Source organism: Dendrobates tinctorius, unplaced genomic scaffold (genome assembly GCF_039654945.1).
Source record: "Dendrobates tinctorius isolate UK_male_01 unplaced genomic scaffold, ASM3965494v1 ptg000157l, whole genome shotgun sequence".
NCBI lineage: Eukaryota > Metazoa > Chordata > Amphibia > Anura > Dendrobatidae > Dendrobates > Dendrobates tinctorius.
This window is the reverse complement of record NW_027361824.1, coordinates 5813888-5831456: the sequence shown is the minus strand read 5'-3', so window position 1 is coordinate 5831456 and position 17569 is coordinate 5813888. Positions and strand designations below refer to the sequence as shown.

The 17569-nt window shown below is 50.1% G+C and overlaps 1 protein-coding gene across 1 annotated transcript; it reads left to right on the top strand.

The window, feature by feature from the left end:
* The first annotated feature begins 16127 nt into the window (after positions 1 to 16127).
* On the top strand, positions 16128 to 17063 carry LOC141051432 (olfactory receptor 6P1-like). Its single transcript, XM_073548363.1, has one exon. It carries the CDS (start codon positions 16128 to 16130, stop codon positions 17061 to 17063), a length of 936 nt encoding a protein of 311 aa, XP_073404464.1.
* The last annotated feature ends 506 nt before the right edge of the window (positions 17064 to 17569 follow it).

Here is a 17569-nt window from a genome sequence, read left to right as displayed (position 1 = left end):
GGAGGATGCATGAGAATCTTGTTACTGCAACTTTTTCCTGAAATGCCTGTATTCTATCTCAATCCTGATTTTTCTTCAGTTTTCTCTTAGATTTTACTAAAGGTAATATTGATTTTGGGTTTGTCTGTGTTTGGAATAGATAAGTGAATCTGAAAATTAGCATTTTTTGGTGTTTCGTCAACAGTGGAAATTCCTTCTGCAGAGCTGCAGTTCCTTCATTTAAAACAATGAACAGAGAAAAAAGTATGGATCTGCATTTAAGGGGACCCAGGGTAAGATAAATTTATGAATCCTGTCTGATGAGACACCCACCAGTTGAGAAACATTCTCGACTGCCACGCCATTCATGATTTACAGGACTGCCGAGATGGATGAAACTTGGCTATCTTTAGAAGTTCCATAGAGAATCACCGAGCCTGTGACAACCGGGAAGGTAACGTCCGAGAGTGGACCCTCTGGATCGCGGCACTGGAGCTCCCGGGGGCGAGCGCGCCAGGTGGTGCCGACCCCTCTACAGGGACCGTTAGGGGCAGACCCTCGGAAGACAGATACTGCGACTGCTAGAACCAAGAGGGGCGGCTCAAGGGACAAGAGAGGAGCTGGCGGATTTTTAGACTGAATGCAGGGTACCGGACAGAGAATGGAGTCCCGGACCGAAGCACGGAGTACAGGACGGAGGTACAGAATACAGGACGGACGTACTGGGTACAGGACTGAGGTACAGAATACAGGACTGAGGTACGGAGTACAGGACTGAGGTACGGAGTACTGAGGCACAGAGTACAGGACAGAGGTACAGAATACAGGACGGAGGTACTGGGTACAGGACTGGGATACAGAATACAGGACTGAGGTACGGAGTACAGGACTGGGGTACGGAGTACAGGACTGGGGTACGGAGTACAGGACTGGGGTACGGAGTACAGGACTGAGGTGCAGAGTACAGGACTGAGGTGCAGAGTACAGGACTGAGGTACGGAGTACTGGACAGAGGTGCAGAGTACAGGACTGAGGTACGGAGTATTGAGGCACGGAGTACAGAACAGAGGTAGAGTTGCAGGGAGAGCCCCTACAGCTTGGCCAGAATACCGCAGGAAAAGCACACGATAATCAGGCGTCTCCTCCATCTTGGAGATGCCTGATATAGCATGTGCAGTGGTCTGATTGGTGGCCAGCGCTCTGGGCGGGCGCTGCAGGGTTAAAGAACCCGCAGAGCGCGCGCCCGCGCCCTAGACCGAGCGCACGTGGACCGCAGGCGCCGGGGGGACGGGAGTGAGGAGGAGGAGGCAGCCATAGTACGGCGAGGCCAGGACAGGTGAGTGTCGGCAGCGGCGGGCCCCGCCGCTGCTGGAACGGCGGCGGCTACCGCCGCAGCCTTGACAGTACCCCCCCCCTTTACGTCTCCCCCTCCTGAGGTTGGACAAAAACTTTTTTAAAAGAAGAGGAGCATTAACATTCTCCCTGGGTTCCCAAGACCTCTCCTCAGGACCAAAACCCTTCCAATCGATAAGGAAGAGGGTTCGCCCCCGAACTCTTTTCATGGCTAAGATATCCCTTACCTCGAAGATGTTATCGGCCCCTACTGGCTGAGGGGAAGGAGGTGATACAGGACGATACCGATTAAGAACAACAGGTTTAAGGAGCAAGACATGGAAGGCGTTAGGGACGCGGAGTGAAGCCGGCAACCTCAATTTATAAGCCACGTCGTTAATGCGTCCCAGAATCTCGAATGGACCGATGTATCGTGGACCCAGTTTGTAAGAGGGCATCTTTAGGCGAATATGCTTAGTTGACAGCCAGACTTTGTCGCCAGGTTGGTATGGCGGAAGGTCCCTGCGTCTCTTGTCAGCATGTCTCTTAATCCGGATACTTGATTTTTCAAGTGCTTCTCTAGTCTCTCTCCAGACTTGAGAAAACTCAGAAGAAAGCGCATCTGCTGCGGGAACACCAGAAGGCGAGGAGAGAGGTAGTGGAACACCCGGATTCTGGCCAAAAACCACGAAGAAGGGTGTTTTAGTAGTGGACTCATTAGGATGGTTGTTATGGGCGAACTCTGCCCATGGCAGGAGAGACGCCCAGTTGTCTTGATGGGCGTTGGAAAAGTGATGCAGGTAGGTTGCCAGTACCTGGTTAATCTGTTCCACTTGTCCATTGGACTGAGGGTGATAGGCAGAGGAGTAGTCCAGAGATATACCCATGAGTTTGCTGAGCGCCCTCCAGAATCGGGAGGTGAATTGAACTCCTCGATCGGAGACAATTCGTTGAGGAAGTCCATGAAACCTGCAGATCTGGTCGATAAAGACCTTGGCCAATTCAGGTGCGGTGGGTAATCCGGGCAGCGGGATAAAATGGGCCATTTTTGAGAAGCGGTCGACCACTACTAGGATGGTAGTACACCCGGAAGAGCAAGGTAGATCGGTAATGAAGTCCATACCAATCTGTCACCAAGGGGCCTCAGGAGGAGGCAGAGGGTGAAGCAGGCCGGCCGGCAAACTTCTGGGTACTTTGTTCAGAGCACAAGTCGTGCAGGAGGCTACGAAATCTGTCACATCTTGGTGAAGAGAAGACCACCAATAGTAGCGAGAGAGAAGGCCGAGGGTTTTCTTGACCCCGACGTGGCCCGCAATCTTGGAGGAATGCCCCCAGTCTAGGACTTCCGTCCTCTTATTCTGTGGGACGAAGGTCTTGCCCGGCGGAATGGGGGAGAGTGTCACGGGTGCCACGGAGATAACTTTGGCAGGCTCAATGATGTGAGAAGAAACCTCCTCCGTCTCAGGTGACTGCAAGGACCTGGATAGGGCATTCGCCTTGATGTTTCTGTTTCCAGGTCGAAAATGGAGCTTGAAATCAAACCGGGAGAAATATAGTGACCACCTGGCTTGCCTGGAGTTGAGCCTTTGTGCCGACTGAAGATATGCCAAATTCTTGTGGTCCGTGAAGATTATGAATGGATGGACTGCCCCCTCCAGAAGGTACCGCCATTCCTCCAAAGCCATCTTAATGGCCAGTAACTCCCGATCTCCAATTGAATAGTTGCATTCTGCGGGGGAGAATGATTTCGAGAAGAACCCACAAGGCACCAATTGACCAGAAGAGGTTCGCTGGGAAAGGACCGCCCCTGCCCCAGTAGAGGACGCATCCACCTCTAGGATGAAGGGCCTATTAACTAACTGCCGGTGTAAAATCGGGGCGGTAGCAAAGGACCGTTTCAAGGCAAGGAAGGCCTCTTCAGCCTCCAGAGTCCAGGCATTTGGTTTGGTCCCTTTCCGGGTCAAAGCGGAGATGGGTTTGGTCACCGAAGAGAAGTAGGGAACGAACTGCCTGTAATAGTTTGCAAAACCCAGGAACCGTTGGATGGCCTTTACTCCGACCGGACGTGGCCAGTTGAGCACAGCAGACAACTTTTCGGGGTCCATCTTCATTCCGGAGTTAGTGATGATATACCCTAGGAAGGGCAATGATGTTTGCTCGAACAGACATTTCTCCAGTTTAGCGTAGAGTCGGTTTTCCCGTAAACGTTGCAGAACCAGCCGAACACTCCTCCTGTTGGTGGATAAGTCAGACGAAAAGATGAGAATGTCATCAAGATACACGACGACACATGAGTAGAGTAGGTCTCGGAAGATCTCGTTCACGAACTCTTGGAAAACCGCGGGTGCATTGCAGAGACCAAAAGGCATAACCAAATACTCGTAATGGCCATCCCGAGTATTGAAGGCCGTCTTCCACTCATCCCCGGCACGGATTTGGATCAAGTTATAGGCTCCCCGCAGATCCAATTTGGTAAAGATCCGGGCCCCTCTCAGGCGGTCAAAGAGTTCAGGGATCAGTGGAAGGGGATACCTATTTTTGACGGTGATTCTGTTCAGGCCTCGGTAGTCAATACATGGTCGAAGGGATCCGTCTTTCTTCCATACAAAAAAGAACCCTGCTGCAGGGGAGGAAGACTTCCGAATAAAACCCCGAGCCAAGTTTTCCTGGATGTATTCGGACATGGCCACGGTCTCTGCCGGAGACAGAGGGTAAGTTCTTCCCCTGGGAGGAACTGCTCCAGGAATCAGCTCAATTGGGCAGTCGTATGAACGATGCGGCGGCAGGGTCTCAGCCTCTTTTTTACTGAAGACATCGGCGTACAAGTGGTAGGCCGCAGGAAGCCCAGGAAGATCGGTAGGAGCTGGCTGCGGACCAGGGCGAGATACCGACAACAGACAATGTTCGTGGCAGAAGTGTCCCCAGCGGAGGATCTCCCCAGAACGCCAGTCCAAAACAGGCTCGTGTAGGCGAATCCAAGGTAAGCCGAGAGTAGCACAGCGTGGGATAAACTGGGCAAAACATAAAAGGCGATCCTTTCTCGGTGAAGAGCTCCAACTTGTATTTCCACCTCGACTGTGACCATGTGGGTTCTGGTAGCGGTTTACCATCCACGGAGGCGATGGTGCGTGGATTCTCTAGCGTAACCACCGGAATCCGAAACTGGTCTACTTCTTTCAGCCGGATGAAGTTACCAGCCGCACCCGAGTCCACATACGCCTCCACAGACCTGCGCTCCCGACCTGAAACAATTAAAGCCGAAATGGTAAGGGGCAGAGAGGAATCTGTGTTACCTAGGAAGGCCTCTCTTACCTGGCCTAGGCGGAGGCGTTTCCCGGCCGCACTGGGAAAGTACGCACAAAATAATTGGCCTCGCCGCAATAAAGGCATAGCCCCTGCGTCCTTCTCTCCCTGCGTTCTTGCTCTGGTAACCTTACTCGGTCCACTTGCATGGGCTCAGGAGTGGAATTACTAGAAGACGCCGGAGAGCGGGGAATGGGCGCTTGGTATAGCCTAAAAGATCTCTTCTCCCTAACTGACTCCCGGGAGCGTTCCTGAAACCGTAAATCTATACGGGTGGCTAGGGATATAAGATCTTCCAGGGTGGTAGGAGTGTCTCGGCCGGCAAGCTCATCTTTTATTTTACCGGAGAGTCCCCTCCAAAAGGCCCCGACCAAGGCCTCATTATTCCATGCCAATTCAGAGGACAGTGTCCGGAAGCGGATAGCATACTGTCCTACGGTGAGGGAACCCTGGCGAAGGTTGAAAAGAGCCTCAGTGGTGGAGGCCACACGTCCAGGCTCATCAAATACCCTGCGGAAAGTATCTAGGAAGCTTTGTATACTTGATACCACCGGGTCATCTCTCTCCCATAGGGGATTTACCCAAGCCAAGGCCTCCCCCTCAAGATGGGATACAATAAAAGCTACTTTGGCTCGATCAGAGGGATATTGCTGCGGCAGGAGCTCAAAGTGCAACCGGCACTGGTTTAGAAACCCCCGACACAACTTGAGGACACCACTAAACCTGGGAGGTTTCCCCAAGCGCGGTGGCGGGTGGGATACGGGGTCCCGAGATAGGGCTAAAGCGGCAGCAGAGGACTGCAGGGACAGGAGTCGGTCGTCCACAGACGCCATGTAGCTCAGAATGTGGGACTGGGCGTCACGCTGCTGCGCGAGCTCCTGCTGGAGTCCCGCTAGCAACGGGGCGTTCCCTGGATCAGCAATTTGTAAGGTGGAGAGGCGGGTGTCCATGGATTTCATAAAGGACATTATTCTGGTCTGGTTCTCATGCAAAAAGAGTAATTCTTTCTGCGTGGCCGCCGAGGCACTAGCAGGGTCCATGGCCTGATTATACTGTGACAACCGGGAAGGTAACGTCCGAGAGTGAACCCTCTGGATCGCGGCACTGGAGCTCCCGGGGGCGAGCGTGCCAGGTGGTGCCGACCCCTATACAGGGACCGTTAGGGGCAGACCCTCGGAAGACAGATACTGCGACTGCTAGAACCAAGAGGGGCGGCTCAAGGGACAAGAGAGGAGCTGGCGGAGTTTTGGACTGAATGCAGGGTACCGGACAGAGAATGGAGTCCCGGACAGAAGCACGGAGTACAGGACGGAGGTACAGAATACAGGACGGAGGTACTGGGTACAGGACTGAGGTACAGAATACAGGACTGAGGTACGGAGTACAGGACTGAGGTACGGAGTACAGGACTGGGGTACGGAGTACAGGACTGAGGTGCGGAGTGCAGGACTGAGGTGCAGAGTACAGGACTGAGGTACGGAGTACTGGACAGAGGTGCAGAGTACAGGACTGAGGTACGGAGTGCTGAGGCACGGAGTACAGGACAGAGGTAGAGTTGCAGGGAGAGCCCCTACAGCTTGGTCAGAATACCGCAGGAAAAGCACACGATAATCAGGCGTCTCCTCCATCTTGGAGACACCTGATATAGCATGTGCAGCGGTCTGATTGGTGGCCAGCGCTCTGGGCGGGCGCTGCAGGGTTAAAGAACCCGCAGAGCGAGCGCGCCCTAGAGCGAGCACACGTGGACCGCAGGCGCCGGGGGGACGGGAGTGAGGAGGAGGCAGCCATAGTACGGCGAGGCCAGGACAGGTGAGTGTCGGCAGCGGCGGCCGTGACAGCCATTCTGGCAACTGGTGTGGATTTTATTGGTCGGACCCCACCAGATTAGTAGGTTCTAGCTACCCAGTAATACCTTCTTCATTCTGGTACACCCCTTTAAAGAGCTGGTCCTTTTAAAACAAGTTATCATTCATACAAAGGATATATGATAACTTATTGATCATGGGTATCTGCCTGCTGGGACCCCAATCAATCAGTAGATTAGAGAACTTATCTCCTCGATATAGAACGATTAGCCCTGATATATATGGAGCAGCAAGTTGGATGCCCGAACACCACTAAATCCAACCTCTATAAGGCTACTGGAAAGAGACAAGTGCGGCACTCAACAGTCCCATAGGCAATGAATAGTGCAGCAGGTCAAGATTGCGTACTGCCGTTCTATTCTAACTGGAATAAAGTTCCCCATCGGATCCCCATAGATCAATGAGTTATTTATTTTACCAAGGATAAGTAGTAATGAGAGAAGGTGCTCGGATAAGGTGTTATTCGAGTATGCTCGACTGCTATGCGAGTGACTTTGGCGTGTTCGAATACATTTGAGTCCCCGCAACACATGCAGGGATTGCCTAACGAATAGGCAATCCCTGCATGTATTGTGGCTGTCGAACAGCCCAGAGACATGCAGTTGTGGGGATTCTAACATGTTTTTGAGCATGTCGAAAATCGAACAGTCACGAGACATTCAGCCGCCGGGACTCGACCATATTTTTCGAGTACGTAGTAGACACTCTGTTAGCACATGGTCATGATAACACCTTATCCGAGCACGTTTTCCCATCACTACTGATAGGTTGCTTTAACCAGACAACCCTCTCTAATGAGCGGTGCTACTCTCTCTATTGGACCTGGTAATAGGATAACTGGTGGGAGCCTCCCCATCAATAAGCTCGGTCTTGGCAGATCAGCTGGAGTCACCGGTTGGAGTATTTTTCCCTTGGGACTTTTATTTACAGCCACAGTAGAAAACTTTATACTAAAATAAAATGTATGATATAACTTTTATCTCCCCCCATGGGATAAATTGTATATAAATAAAATTATTTTTTATTTTAGAAGAAATACAATTTAGCTCAAATAAAAAGGTAAAATCAGACACCACCAGCAAAAATCCAATACATATAATAAATAATATAAGTATAAAACAAAACATATGGGCCATTAAACCACTGTGGTCTCAAAATGTGTCTGGGGTCTAGGACATAACAATTGGGTTTGTCAATTATAATACAGGAAATGTGGTTTACAGGGGTTGTGTTGAGATGATTGACAGTTCGGACCATTGCTATGGTTGCCCTGTTTTAAATTCAACAGCCAAAGACACCGGGGAGGGACACAATTACAACGGTGGGCCCTGCTAAAAGGAACAGGGGAAAGGGACACCTCCTGCACTCTGCTGCGGCTGAGTCCTAGACTAACCTGACGTCCCTATACAGGGTCTTTCAACCTGTCGCCGAGCAGGATACCTTGTCTCTCACTTACCCTGCACCTATCCCTCACTAGGGAATTGGTAAGTGTGGACACTGGTCCCGCCGCTGCACTAATAAAACACCAAGGAAAGATAACAAACAAGGTAAGACAAACAACACTTAGCTTTCTATGCTGCAATGCACCGAACAGCAGAGTAAGGCAACAGATCAGCAATCAGCAGAAGCACCACTGCTCTCAGCCAGCTCCTGTCTTGACCACAGTTGGTATCCGAAAGGAAGTGCATCACCAACACCAGCTGATGCCTCAGGTGACCTTTTATAGAAAGGAGGGAGTGGTCACCATCAGCAGACTCAGACTAACCAAACATGTAGTAACACCATAAGCCACCGGGGGCAAAAACTAATATTAACCCCGATGGCCTGAAAGGAATAAAGTTTATATAAGAGAATCCAGAATCTGACACAGATAACGTGCACTGTGGCGTGCTGAGTCACTGATGAGGACTAATGCCTGACTCTGACTCTGCCCTACCTACACCTAAGCCTGGGTGCTAGCAGGCTACACTGCACAACACATGCGTACCAAGGGTAGGGGTTTCATAATGAGTCAGTCACCAGAGACATTCATACGTGAATACATCACTCACTCCTCATAGTCTGAAAATACAGAGTATCCTAGCGCATGGCCAAGCGGCCATGCAAACCTTTTATAGCCGCGAGCGTCCGGGACCTTCCTGGCTTCTCGGATGGGCCAATCCGAACTGGAACAGGACCTGAGCACGTGACCTTCGATCTCCAATGGGAGATCACTCCACGGGCATGCTCAGTGGCCCGACATGAGGACTTAGTCCCTGGAGAATATCGCTGCTGAGCAGCCTGCATTGCCATAGGTGTGCCAGAGGTGGCAGCAGCAAGCAAACCCACGGAGGTGGTCTGGGCAGAGTGCTGGGACCGATGAGTTCACTGAGAAACCTCCTCTGCGGCTGGGGAGGAATGGGAGACCTCCGGGAGCAGGGCTCGGGATTCCCGCTGTGCAGCAACAGGAACCCAACGCCTAACATTACCCCCCTTTCTGAGCCTCGCTCCGCTTGAATTCCGCAATGAGAAGTGGAGCGTGGATGTTCTCCACCGGCTCCCAGGACCGAGCCTCTGGACCATGACCCTTCCAATCCACCAAATAAAACTTTTTGCCCCGCATCATCTTGCATCTCACAATGGCATTGACCTCAAACTCGTCAGATGACAGGTCTGATGTCCCGGCAGATGGCTCAGAAAACTGGGAAATGTGAACCGGCTTAAGGAGGGACACATGAAACGTGTCAGAAATAGCCAAGTGTGGTGGAAGGGCCAGGCGGTAGACCACAGGATTGATCTGCTTGAGGACCTTGAAAGGGCCAATATAGCGCGGTGCGAACTTAGCGGATTCAGCCCGCAGCCTGATGTTTCGGGCGGAAAGCCACACTAAGTCGCCAGGGGCGAAGGTCAGAGCAGGACGCCTGTGTGCGTCAGTGGAGGCCCTCGATCTCTCCTTGGAGGCCCAGATAGCATCCTGCGTGCGATTCCAAATGTCACGTGCCTCCACCGCCCAGTCTGCCACCCTAGAGTCGGTGGATGACACGGGCATGGGCACGGGGATGCGCGGATGTGGGCCGTAATTTAAGAGGAATGGAGTCTGACCGGTGGAGTCGGCCACAGCATTGTTCAAAGCGAACTCCGCCCACGGCAGCAAGGATGCCCAGTCATCCTGCCTGGCCGAGACAAAATGTCGCAGATATGTCACCAGGGTCTGGTTGGCTCTCTCAACCAACCCGTTCGTCTCAGGATGATAGGTCGAGGAGAGATTTAGCTCGATGCTGAGCAGAGAACAGAGCTCTCTCCAGAACCAAGACGCAAACTGAGGACCCCGGTCGCTGACAATCTTATCCGGCATGCCGTGCAGGCGGAAGACATGTTTAATAAACAACGCTGCCAGGCCCAGTGCAGAAGGCAGCCGCGAGAGTGGCACCAGATGCACCATCTTGGAGAAATGATCGGTGACCACCCAAATGACGGTGCTGCCACTGGACTTGGGCAGACCCACCACAAAGTCCATACCGACCATCTCCCAGGGCCTGTCCGCTACCGGCAGGGGACAGATTAACCCAGTGGGTCGCTGCCGAGAGGACCGATTCTGGGCGCAAGAGACGCACGCCTGAATATAGTCCCTGACGTCACGGGCCATATGCGGCCACCAGTATGTCCTTGCCAAGAGATCAGAGATACGTTTGGTCCCAAAATGTCCCCCAACCCTGGACGAATGAGCCCAAGAGAGGACCTCCGGTCGCAGATGGGCAGGGACAAAAGTCTTGCCTGGAGGTACCGACTCGAGAGCAACCGGAGCCATGGTCCTCAGGCTCTCCGATGGGACTATCAGCCAAGGCTCCTCCTCATCCGATGACACCACGGAGCGAGAAAGAGCACCGGCCCGGACGTTCTTCTCCCCGGAGAGAAAATGCAGGGTGAAATGGAATCAGGAGAAGAACAAGGACCATCTGGCCTGGTGAGAATTCAGCCGCTGAGCTGTCTGTAGATAGACCAAATTTTTGTGGTCGGTGAACACCTGGAAAGGGTGGTGAGCCCCCTCCAGGAGGTCTCTCCACTCTGAGAAGGCCAGCTTCATTGCTAGCAACTCCCTGTCCCCGATAGTATAATTCCTCTCTGCTGGTGTGAAGGTCTTAGAGAAGAAGAAGCATGGGTGCTTCCGACCTTACGAGTCCTTCTGGAACAGGACGGCTCCAGCACCGACAGAAGAGGCATCCACCTCCAGAATGAAGGGCTTATCTACATCGGGGTGATGTAGAATGGGAGCACTAGCGAAGTGGGATTTAATAGTCCCTGGAGAATCTCGCTGCTGAGCAGCCTGCATTGCCATAGCTGTGCCAGAGGTGGCAGCAGCAAGCAAACCCACGGAGGTGGTCTGGGCAGAGTGCCGGGACCGACGAGTTTGCTGAGCAACCTCCTCTTTGGCTGGGGAGGAATGGGAGACCGCTGGGAGCAGGGCTCGGGATTCCCGCTGTGCAGCAACAGGAACCCGACGCCTAACACACTACGACATCAAAGGCGTCATGACAATACGGATGCTATAGACACCAGAGAATGTGTGACAGTCCATTCAAGTACAAGGCCAGTTGACCCGAGAGCCACAAACTGTCTTCTCAATGAAGCCAGGCGACCAGCGGGGCCCAATCCTGGCTTTCTCCAAACGTATCCATTGTTCAGCGATGGTTATTGGAGCAGATCTGTATTTTTCCAACTGGGGCTGAAAACCCCTAGATTGTTTCATGTAGAATGATAGATCCGTATCCCTCCTCATGGAGCCATGATGTAAAATGGCTGCTGTCCTGTCTCTGGTCCTTTTCGATGTATGGATGTCTTGGCAGAATCTCTGGCTGTCTCTCTCTGTCTCTGAGTTTCTTTATACAGAGGCATGTAACTAAGTAACATTACTTGATTATTTAATCTATTTGCATAGTATTTCCTCTCTGCTTTCAAAGTCAACAAACTGGCTCTATAACACAGTGCATAATTAGCATATCAGCAAACATCCCTAGTCATCAAAGATAAGAGCACACTATGTTATGGAATATCAGCTTACAAGTCACTATTACAGGCTTACACAAGCAAAAGTATAGATAACAGCCTATTCTTCTTGGTTTGCCAAAAATAGTCATCTGGTTAATTAAGATATAATGCTGTTTCTTCACAAGGTCCTTTATAGTCTATGAACAAATCAGCTAGCTGCCTTTTCGCCATATTTTCCCTCAGCAAATTACAAAAATTTGGGTAAATGTAAAACTTTAGGCAAATTTGATTTGCTTGAATTGATTTGTATTATGGAATACTAAGTGCTATTGTGATGGTCAACATGTGACAGGAAACACCGTCTCCAGCAGGGCAAATTTCTATGGCACACGTGACCCTGGATACACCGCCTCCAGCAGGGCAAATTTAAATAATATAACATGCAGCCGGATACACCGCCTCCAGCAGGCGAATTTCAGAATTACACGTATAACTGGATACACCGCCTCCAGCAGGGCGAATTTAAATAATAAAGGGAAACACCAGGGAAACTGATACAATCGAGGGCCCTACAATAGGGAACGGGGACATGGAGACCTCCTGCACTCCCCTGAGTCAGTGTCTATACACTCCTAATGATCCCTAGGCCGGTTCCGCACCGGGCGCCGATCAGGAACCTAAAAACCCTAGCTCGCCCTGCACCTAGCCCTTTCTAGTGAAATGGATGGTGCAGCAACTAATCCCACCACTGCACTGAAACACACAAAAGGAAAGTTACAAAACAGGGGTAACACCACTTAGCTTTGCTCTGTTGCTCTTGCTCCCAGCAACAGAGTCCACCACCAGAATTCATCTTCCACCTGAAGCTACTACACCAAAGCTCTGTCTGAGCTGCCAGGAACTCCTCTCTGTAGTTCCTTCCTCCACCAAGGATGGTTGAAATGAACACTATCATCAACAGTGAGTGAGAGCACATGACATACCTTTATAGTTAAACCAGAGCAATCACACCTGTTAGTGATAATCACTAAACTACAGAAACCAGAGTGCAATGACCCTACCGGCCACCGGGGGCAAAACTAGAACTGAAATCACCACAGTGCAATGACCCTAATGGCCACCGGGGGCAAAACTACCTTAAAGCCAAAGGCTTGAAGGAAAAAAAAAGGTTACTAGTGCATTTTATCTGTCATGATCCAGCATGGATCATGACAGTTATGAGCTTTATGTGCTACCCCAAGGCTTTGTAAAGAGGTTGGAACTTGCTGGAATGGTACAAAAAATAGTCACAAAGAGTTCCTTAGCCGGAATCCTTAGCGATCAGTGTTATTATCCAGTTTCTGTGCAGCATCATCACAGTATAAATAAAGAGTTGTACAGTGTTCATTCAAATGTGTATTACAGGACGGGACAGATCCTAGAGAAGTAGGGATTCTCATATTCCTGTTTATTAAATAAAAATTATCTAGGTAGATACATGAAAATGGTTTTCCAAATTAGAGAATCCCTTTATAAACATCTCACAAGTCTTAAATGGTTGAAGAATTTTATTGTATTTGGAAAAATTTGTTGTATACATGATATATCTATCTAACCATTATTTCCACATTTCCAACAGAACTTCTTTTCTAAGAGGTTTAAAGGTTCTTCTATGTTAGGAGTGGCGGAAGACACTAAATAAAAAATAAATAAAGTGCCTTCGCCACCCGGGGTCCACTGTGCGGTGGATGGAAAAACCGCTGCTAGAGAGGCAGAGCACAAGACGGTAATGTGCACAAGGGTTAGTCGGCACCCAGTGCACAAAAGCAAGCTCTGTTAGAGCTGCAGAGCTGCAGGCAAATAAGCACAAATTAAACGCGGAGTCTGTTGAGAGTCACAGACACGCAGCGATACAGTCGCGGTATTCGCGGTCACAGGAGTAGCCTTAAACAGCAGGACTACTCCGTCTAGACCTACCATCAACTAAGGTGCGAAGCGTCGCAACCGCGGATGCAGAGATAAGCTGCAACTGCAGCGCGGCAAAAACTGAGCCGCTGGCAAGGCTCTGCAATAACGCTGGCGCAATGCAGACACTAAGCTGCTGAGCAAGATGGAGCATATGCGCGCTGGCGCTAGCGCTGCTACTGGCTGAACCCAAACACTCACACAATCGTATTATCAGAGGGAAGGGGTTTCTTAATAAGTCAGTCACCAGTCCAAGCATCCATCATCAAACATACAGCAGCAAGTATGAAATACTAGCGCATGGCGAAACAGCCATGCGCGCTTTTTATACCAAACGGGACCTTCTGGAAGTCTCCAAGGCTCCAGGAGGAGCCAATAGGATTAGACACAGGACCTGAGCATGTGACTCCCGAACTCCAATGGGAGCTGGTCCCATGAGCATGCTCAGTGGAGGGAACAGAGGACTTAGCCTCTGGAGAGAGTTGCCGCAAGGCACTCTCCTCTGCAATCCCCTCTACCGCAGATGAAACGCAGGAGACTGCAGCATGTAAGGGTCTAGATTTCATCATAGGGAAGGAAGAAATCAGACTCCTAACATTAACCCCCCTCCTAGGGCCCCCTCCTCCCTGAGCCTTCCGAACCATCAACCTGGGCTCAAACTCACCCGAAAGCGAGCTTGATGTCCTGGTAGGTGTTACAGTAAACCAGGACACCTGGAAGGCATCAGTGGAAGTAAGGTCGCCAGGTTTCAACAGAGACACCTGGGAGATGGCAGGAGCTGGCGATGCAACTGCACGCCGCCGCGAATCAGCGACCGTCACCACTCTCCGCTTAGGAAGGTTAACCTGGGCACATGAAGTGCAAGCCTGGATAAATTTTTTAATATCCCAAGCTCTATGAGGCCACCAATACGCTCCGGCCAAGAGCTTCGAGATTTGCATAAAACTTCGATGTTGAGGCGCATGGGAGGCATGCGCCCATGCGAGAACTTGAGCCCTAAGATGAGGGGGGACAAAAGTCTCGGTGATCGGTTCAGATTCTGACCATTGCGGGGAGCTTACTTCCAGAGAAACTGCACATACATGGGGACAACTGCAAATGGCTCAGACAGCTCAGGAGTTACAAAAAATTTAGGAGCTGAGGCAGCTCTTCGCTTGGAGTGAGCCCTCTCCATACCACGCTCCGAAAAAAGGAGGTCGATACGTGAGGAGACGGAAATTAGCTCTTCCAAACTGGTGGGGATCTCTCTAGTGGAGAGAGCATCATTCACGTGCTCTGCTAGACCTCGCCAAAAAACGGGGATAAGCGCTCTGTCGGACCATTCTAACTCAGACGCCAGTGTCCGAAAACGGACGGCATACTGGCTAACCGAAAGCGACCCCTGAGTAAGGGCGAGCAGCTGCAGAGACGTATCGTGCGTGACCCGAGGACCGAGAAATACTTGCTTGATGGCAGTTAGCAAGTTGGCCGCAGTCCGAATCTCGAGGTCACCACGTTCCCATAGAGGCATAGCCCATTCCAGAGCCTTGCCCGACAGTAGGGAGATAATGAAGGCCACCTTAGCCCTCTCTGTAGGGAATTGCGCAGCCAGCAACTCCAGGTGGATAGAGCACTGGCTGATGAAACCCCTGCAGGAGGCACCATCCCCAGAGAATTTTTCGGGCAACAGGAGGCGGGTAACTGTCGGTACAATGGAGGACACGGACATACGCCCCACGGCATCTGTGAGTGCCTGAACAGCAGCATCTGTGGCCTGCGCAGCTGCGAGAGACCTCTCAAGGGTGGCCAAGCAAGCCTCGAGCTGTCGCACACACTGCACCAGTTGCTGCTGATCTGCCATCTCTAGCCAGACCCTGGCGCTAGTATTATGTTAGGAGTGGCAGAAGACACTAAATAAAAAATAAATAAATAAAGTGCCTTCGCCACCCGGAGTCCACCGTGCGGTGGATGGAAAAACCACTGCTAGAGAGGCAGAGCACAAGACGGTAATGTGCACAAGGGTTAGTCGGCACCCAGTGCACAAAAGCAAGCTCTGTTATACTCACAGAGCTGCAGGCAAATAAACACAAATTAAACGCTGAGTCTGTTCAGAGTCACAGACACGCAGCGATATAGTCGCGGTATTCGCGGTCACAGGAGTAGCCTTAAACAGCAGGACTACTCCGTCTAGACCTACCATCAACTAAGGTGCGAAGCGTCGCAACCGCGGACGCAGAGAAAGCTGCAACTGCAGTGCGGCAAAAACTGAGCCGCTGGCAAGGCGCTGCAATAACGTTGGCGCAATGCAGACTCTAAGCTGCTGAGCAAGATGGAGCATATGCGCGCTGGCGCTAGCGCTGCTACTGGCTGAACCCAAACACTCACACAATCGTATTATCAGAGGGAAGGGGTTTCTTAATCAGTCAGTCACAAGTCCAAGCATCCATCATCAAACATACAGCAGCAAGTATGAAATACTAGCGCATGGCGAAACAGCCATGCGCGCTTTTTATACCAAACGGGACCTTCCAGAAGTCTACAAGGCTCCAGGACCTGAGCATGTGACTCCCGAACTCCAATGGGAGCTCGTCCCATGAGCATGCTCAGTGGAGGGAACAGAGGACTTAGCCTCTGGAGAGAGTTGCCGCAAGGCACTCTCCTCTGCAATCTCCTCTACCGCAGATGAAACGCAGGAGACTGCAGCATGTAAGGGTATAGATTTCATCATAGGGAAGGAAGAAATCAGACTCCTAACATTCTATGGCCAATCGTTCTGCTGGTTTTGACTTTGAACTCACTGGTTTTCTGGGACTTCCTGATAAGTTGAACATTTTTCTCTCCATTATAATGTTTATTGTATATAATATAACCTTCATCTCAAATGGATCTGTAATGACCTTGATTGTTAGGAAAGAGAAGCTACACGAGCCTTTATATATAATGATTGCCAACCTGGCTTTCTCCAACCTCTTCTCAGACACAGTGACTCTTCCTAAGTTCATCGCCAAGCACTGGTTTGATGGTGGAAGAATATCTTTCCTTGCCTGCTTCATCCAGATGTATTTTGTCCACTGTTTGGGTGGAATGGAATCATTCATACTCGTGTTGATGGCCTTCGATCGTTTTGTTGCAATTTGCAATCCATTGAGGTATTCATCAATAGTCACCCATAGAGTCACTATGGTAGCCTGCGGGACGTTCTGGTACTCGGTTGCTTTGTGTACACTTATAACTCTTCTCATTTTAAGGCATTCCTTCTATGGTCCTAATAAGATCATTAACTTGTTCTGCAACGTCTCAGCACTCTTACGCCTGGCTTGTGAGGATGTTACTGCCACTCGGGGATCCATTTTGATCTACAGTATGGTTGTTCTTTTTCTGCCGTTGACTTTCATCATATTGTCCTATGCCGTCATTATCCTGTCCATCTTCTCGATAAACCACTCTAAGGGCTGGAGGAAGGCTCTGTCTACATGCACAACGCACTGGATTGTCATGACCTTATTCTACCTACCTCGGATATTCGTGTATATAGCCAATTACGCCCGACTGGTCTTTTCTCCAGATCTCAATGTCTTTCTCATCTTTCTGCACACATATTTGCCCCATTTAGCCAACCCTATAATATATTGTCTAACAACTGAGAAAATCAAAAGGACAATTGCCAATACTTTAAAAAACAAAATTGGATCTTAGAAGTGATTTCTGTCCTATTGTTTTGCCATAAACTTTCATTTGTTGAGTTGATGCATTTTAAACTGCTATAAATGAACAGCAACCAAAATTTTAGAAATAATGTTAATTGGAAAGAAGAATGCTTATTTTTGTAAAAATAAAAAATAAAATATCTACATGACCTCAGTCAGTATTTCCAATAGGCTTTCCATTTTTGACTTCCATGTTGGTCTTCATTAGACCATGTATATACTGTTTGTTCTCAATACCATAGGTACTCAACTCCATCTAGGTTGAATTATATGTATATACTGTTTGTTCTCAATACCATAGGTACTCAACTCCATCTAGTTTAAATTATATTTTAGAGCCCTTCTTAAAAGATTCCTTTGGCTCCTACCTAAAATGGCAGAAATTCACTATAAGGTAGCAATGCAGACAAGGTTTAGAAGTTGATCACTTTCAGGATAATGGGTGGTGCACTCTAAAAATTGGTTGTCTGAACTTCATATCTTCAGGAGGGCACC

Coding starts and splice junctions, on each gene's coding strand:
- LOC141051432 (XM_073548363.1), top strand. CDS start 16,128: ATGGCCAATCGTTCTGCTGGTTTTGACTTTGAACTCACTGGTTTTCTG.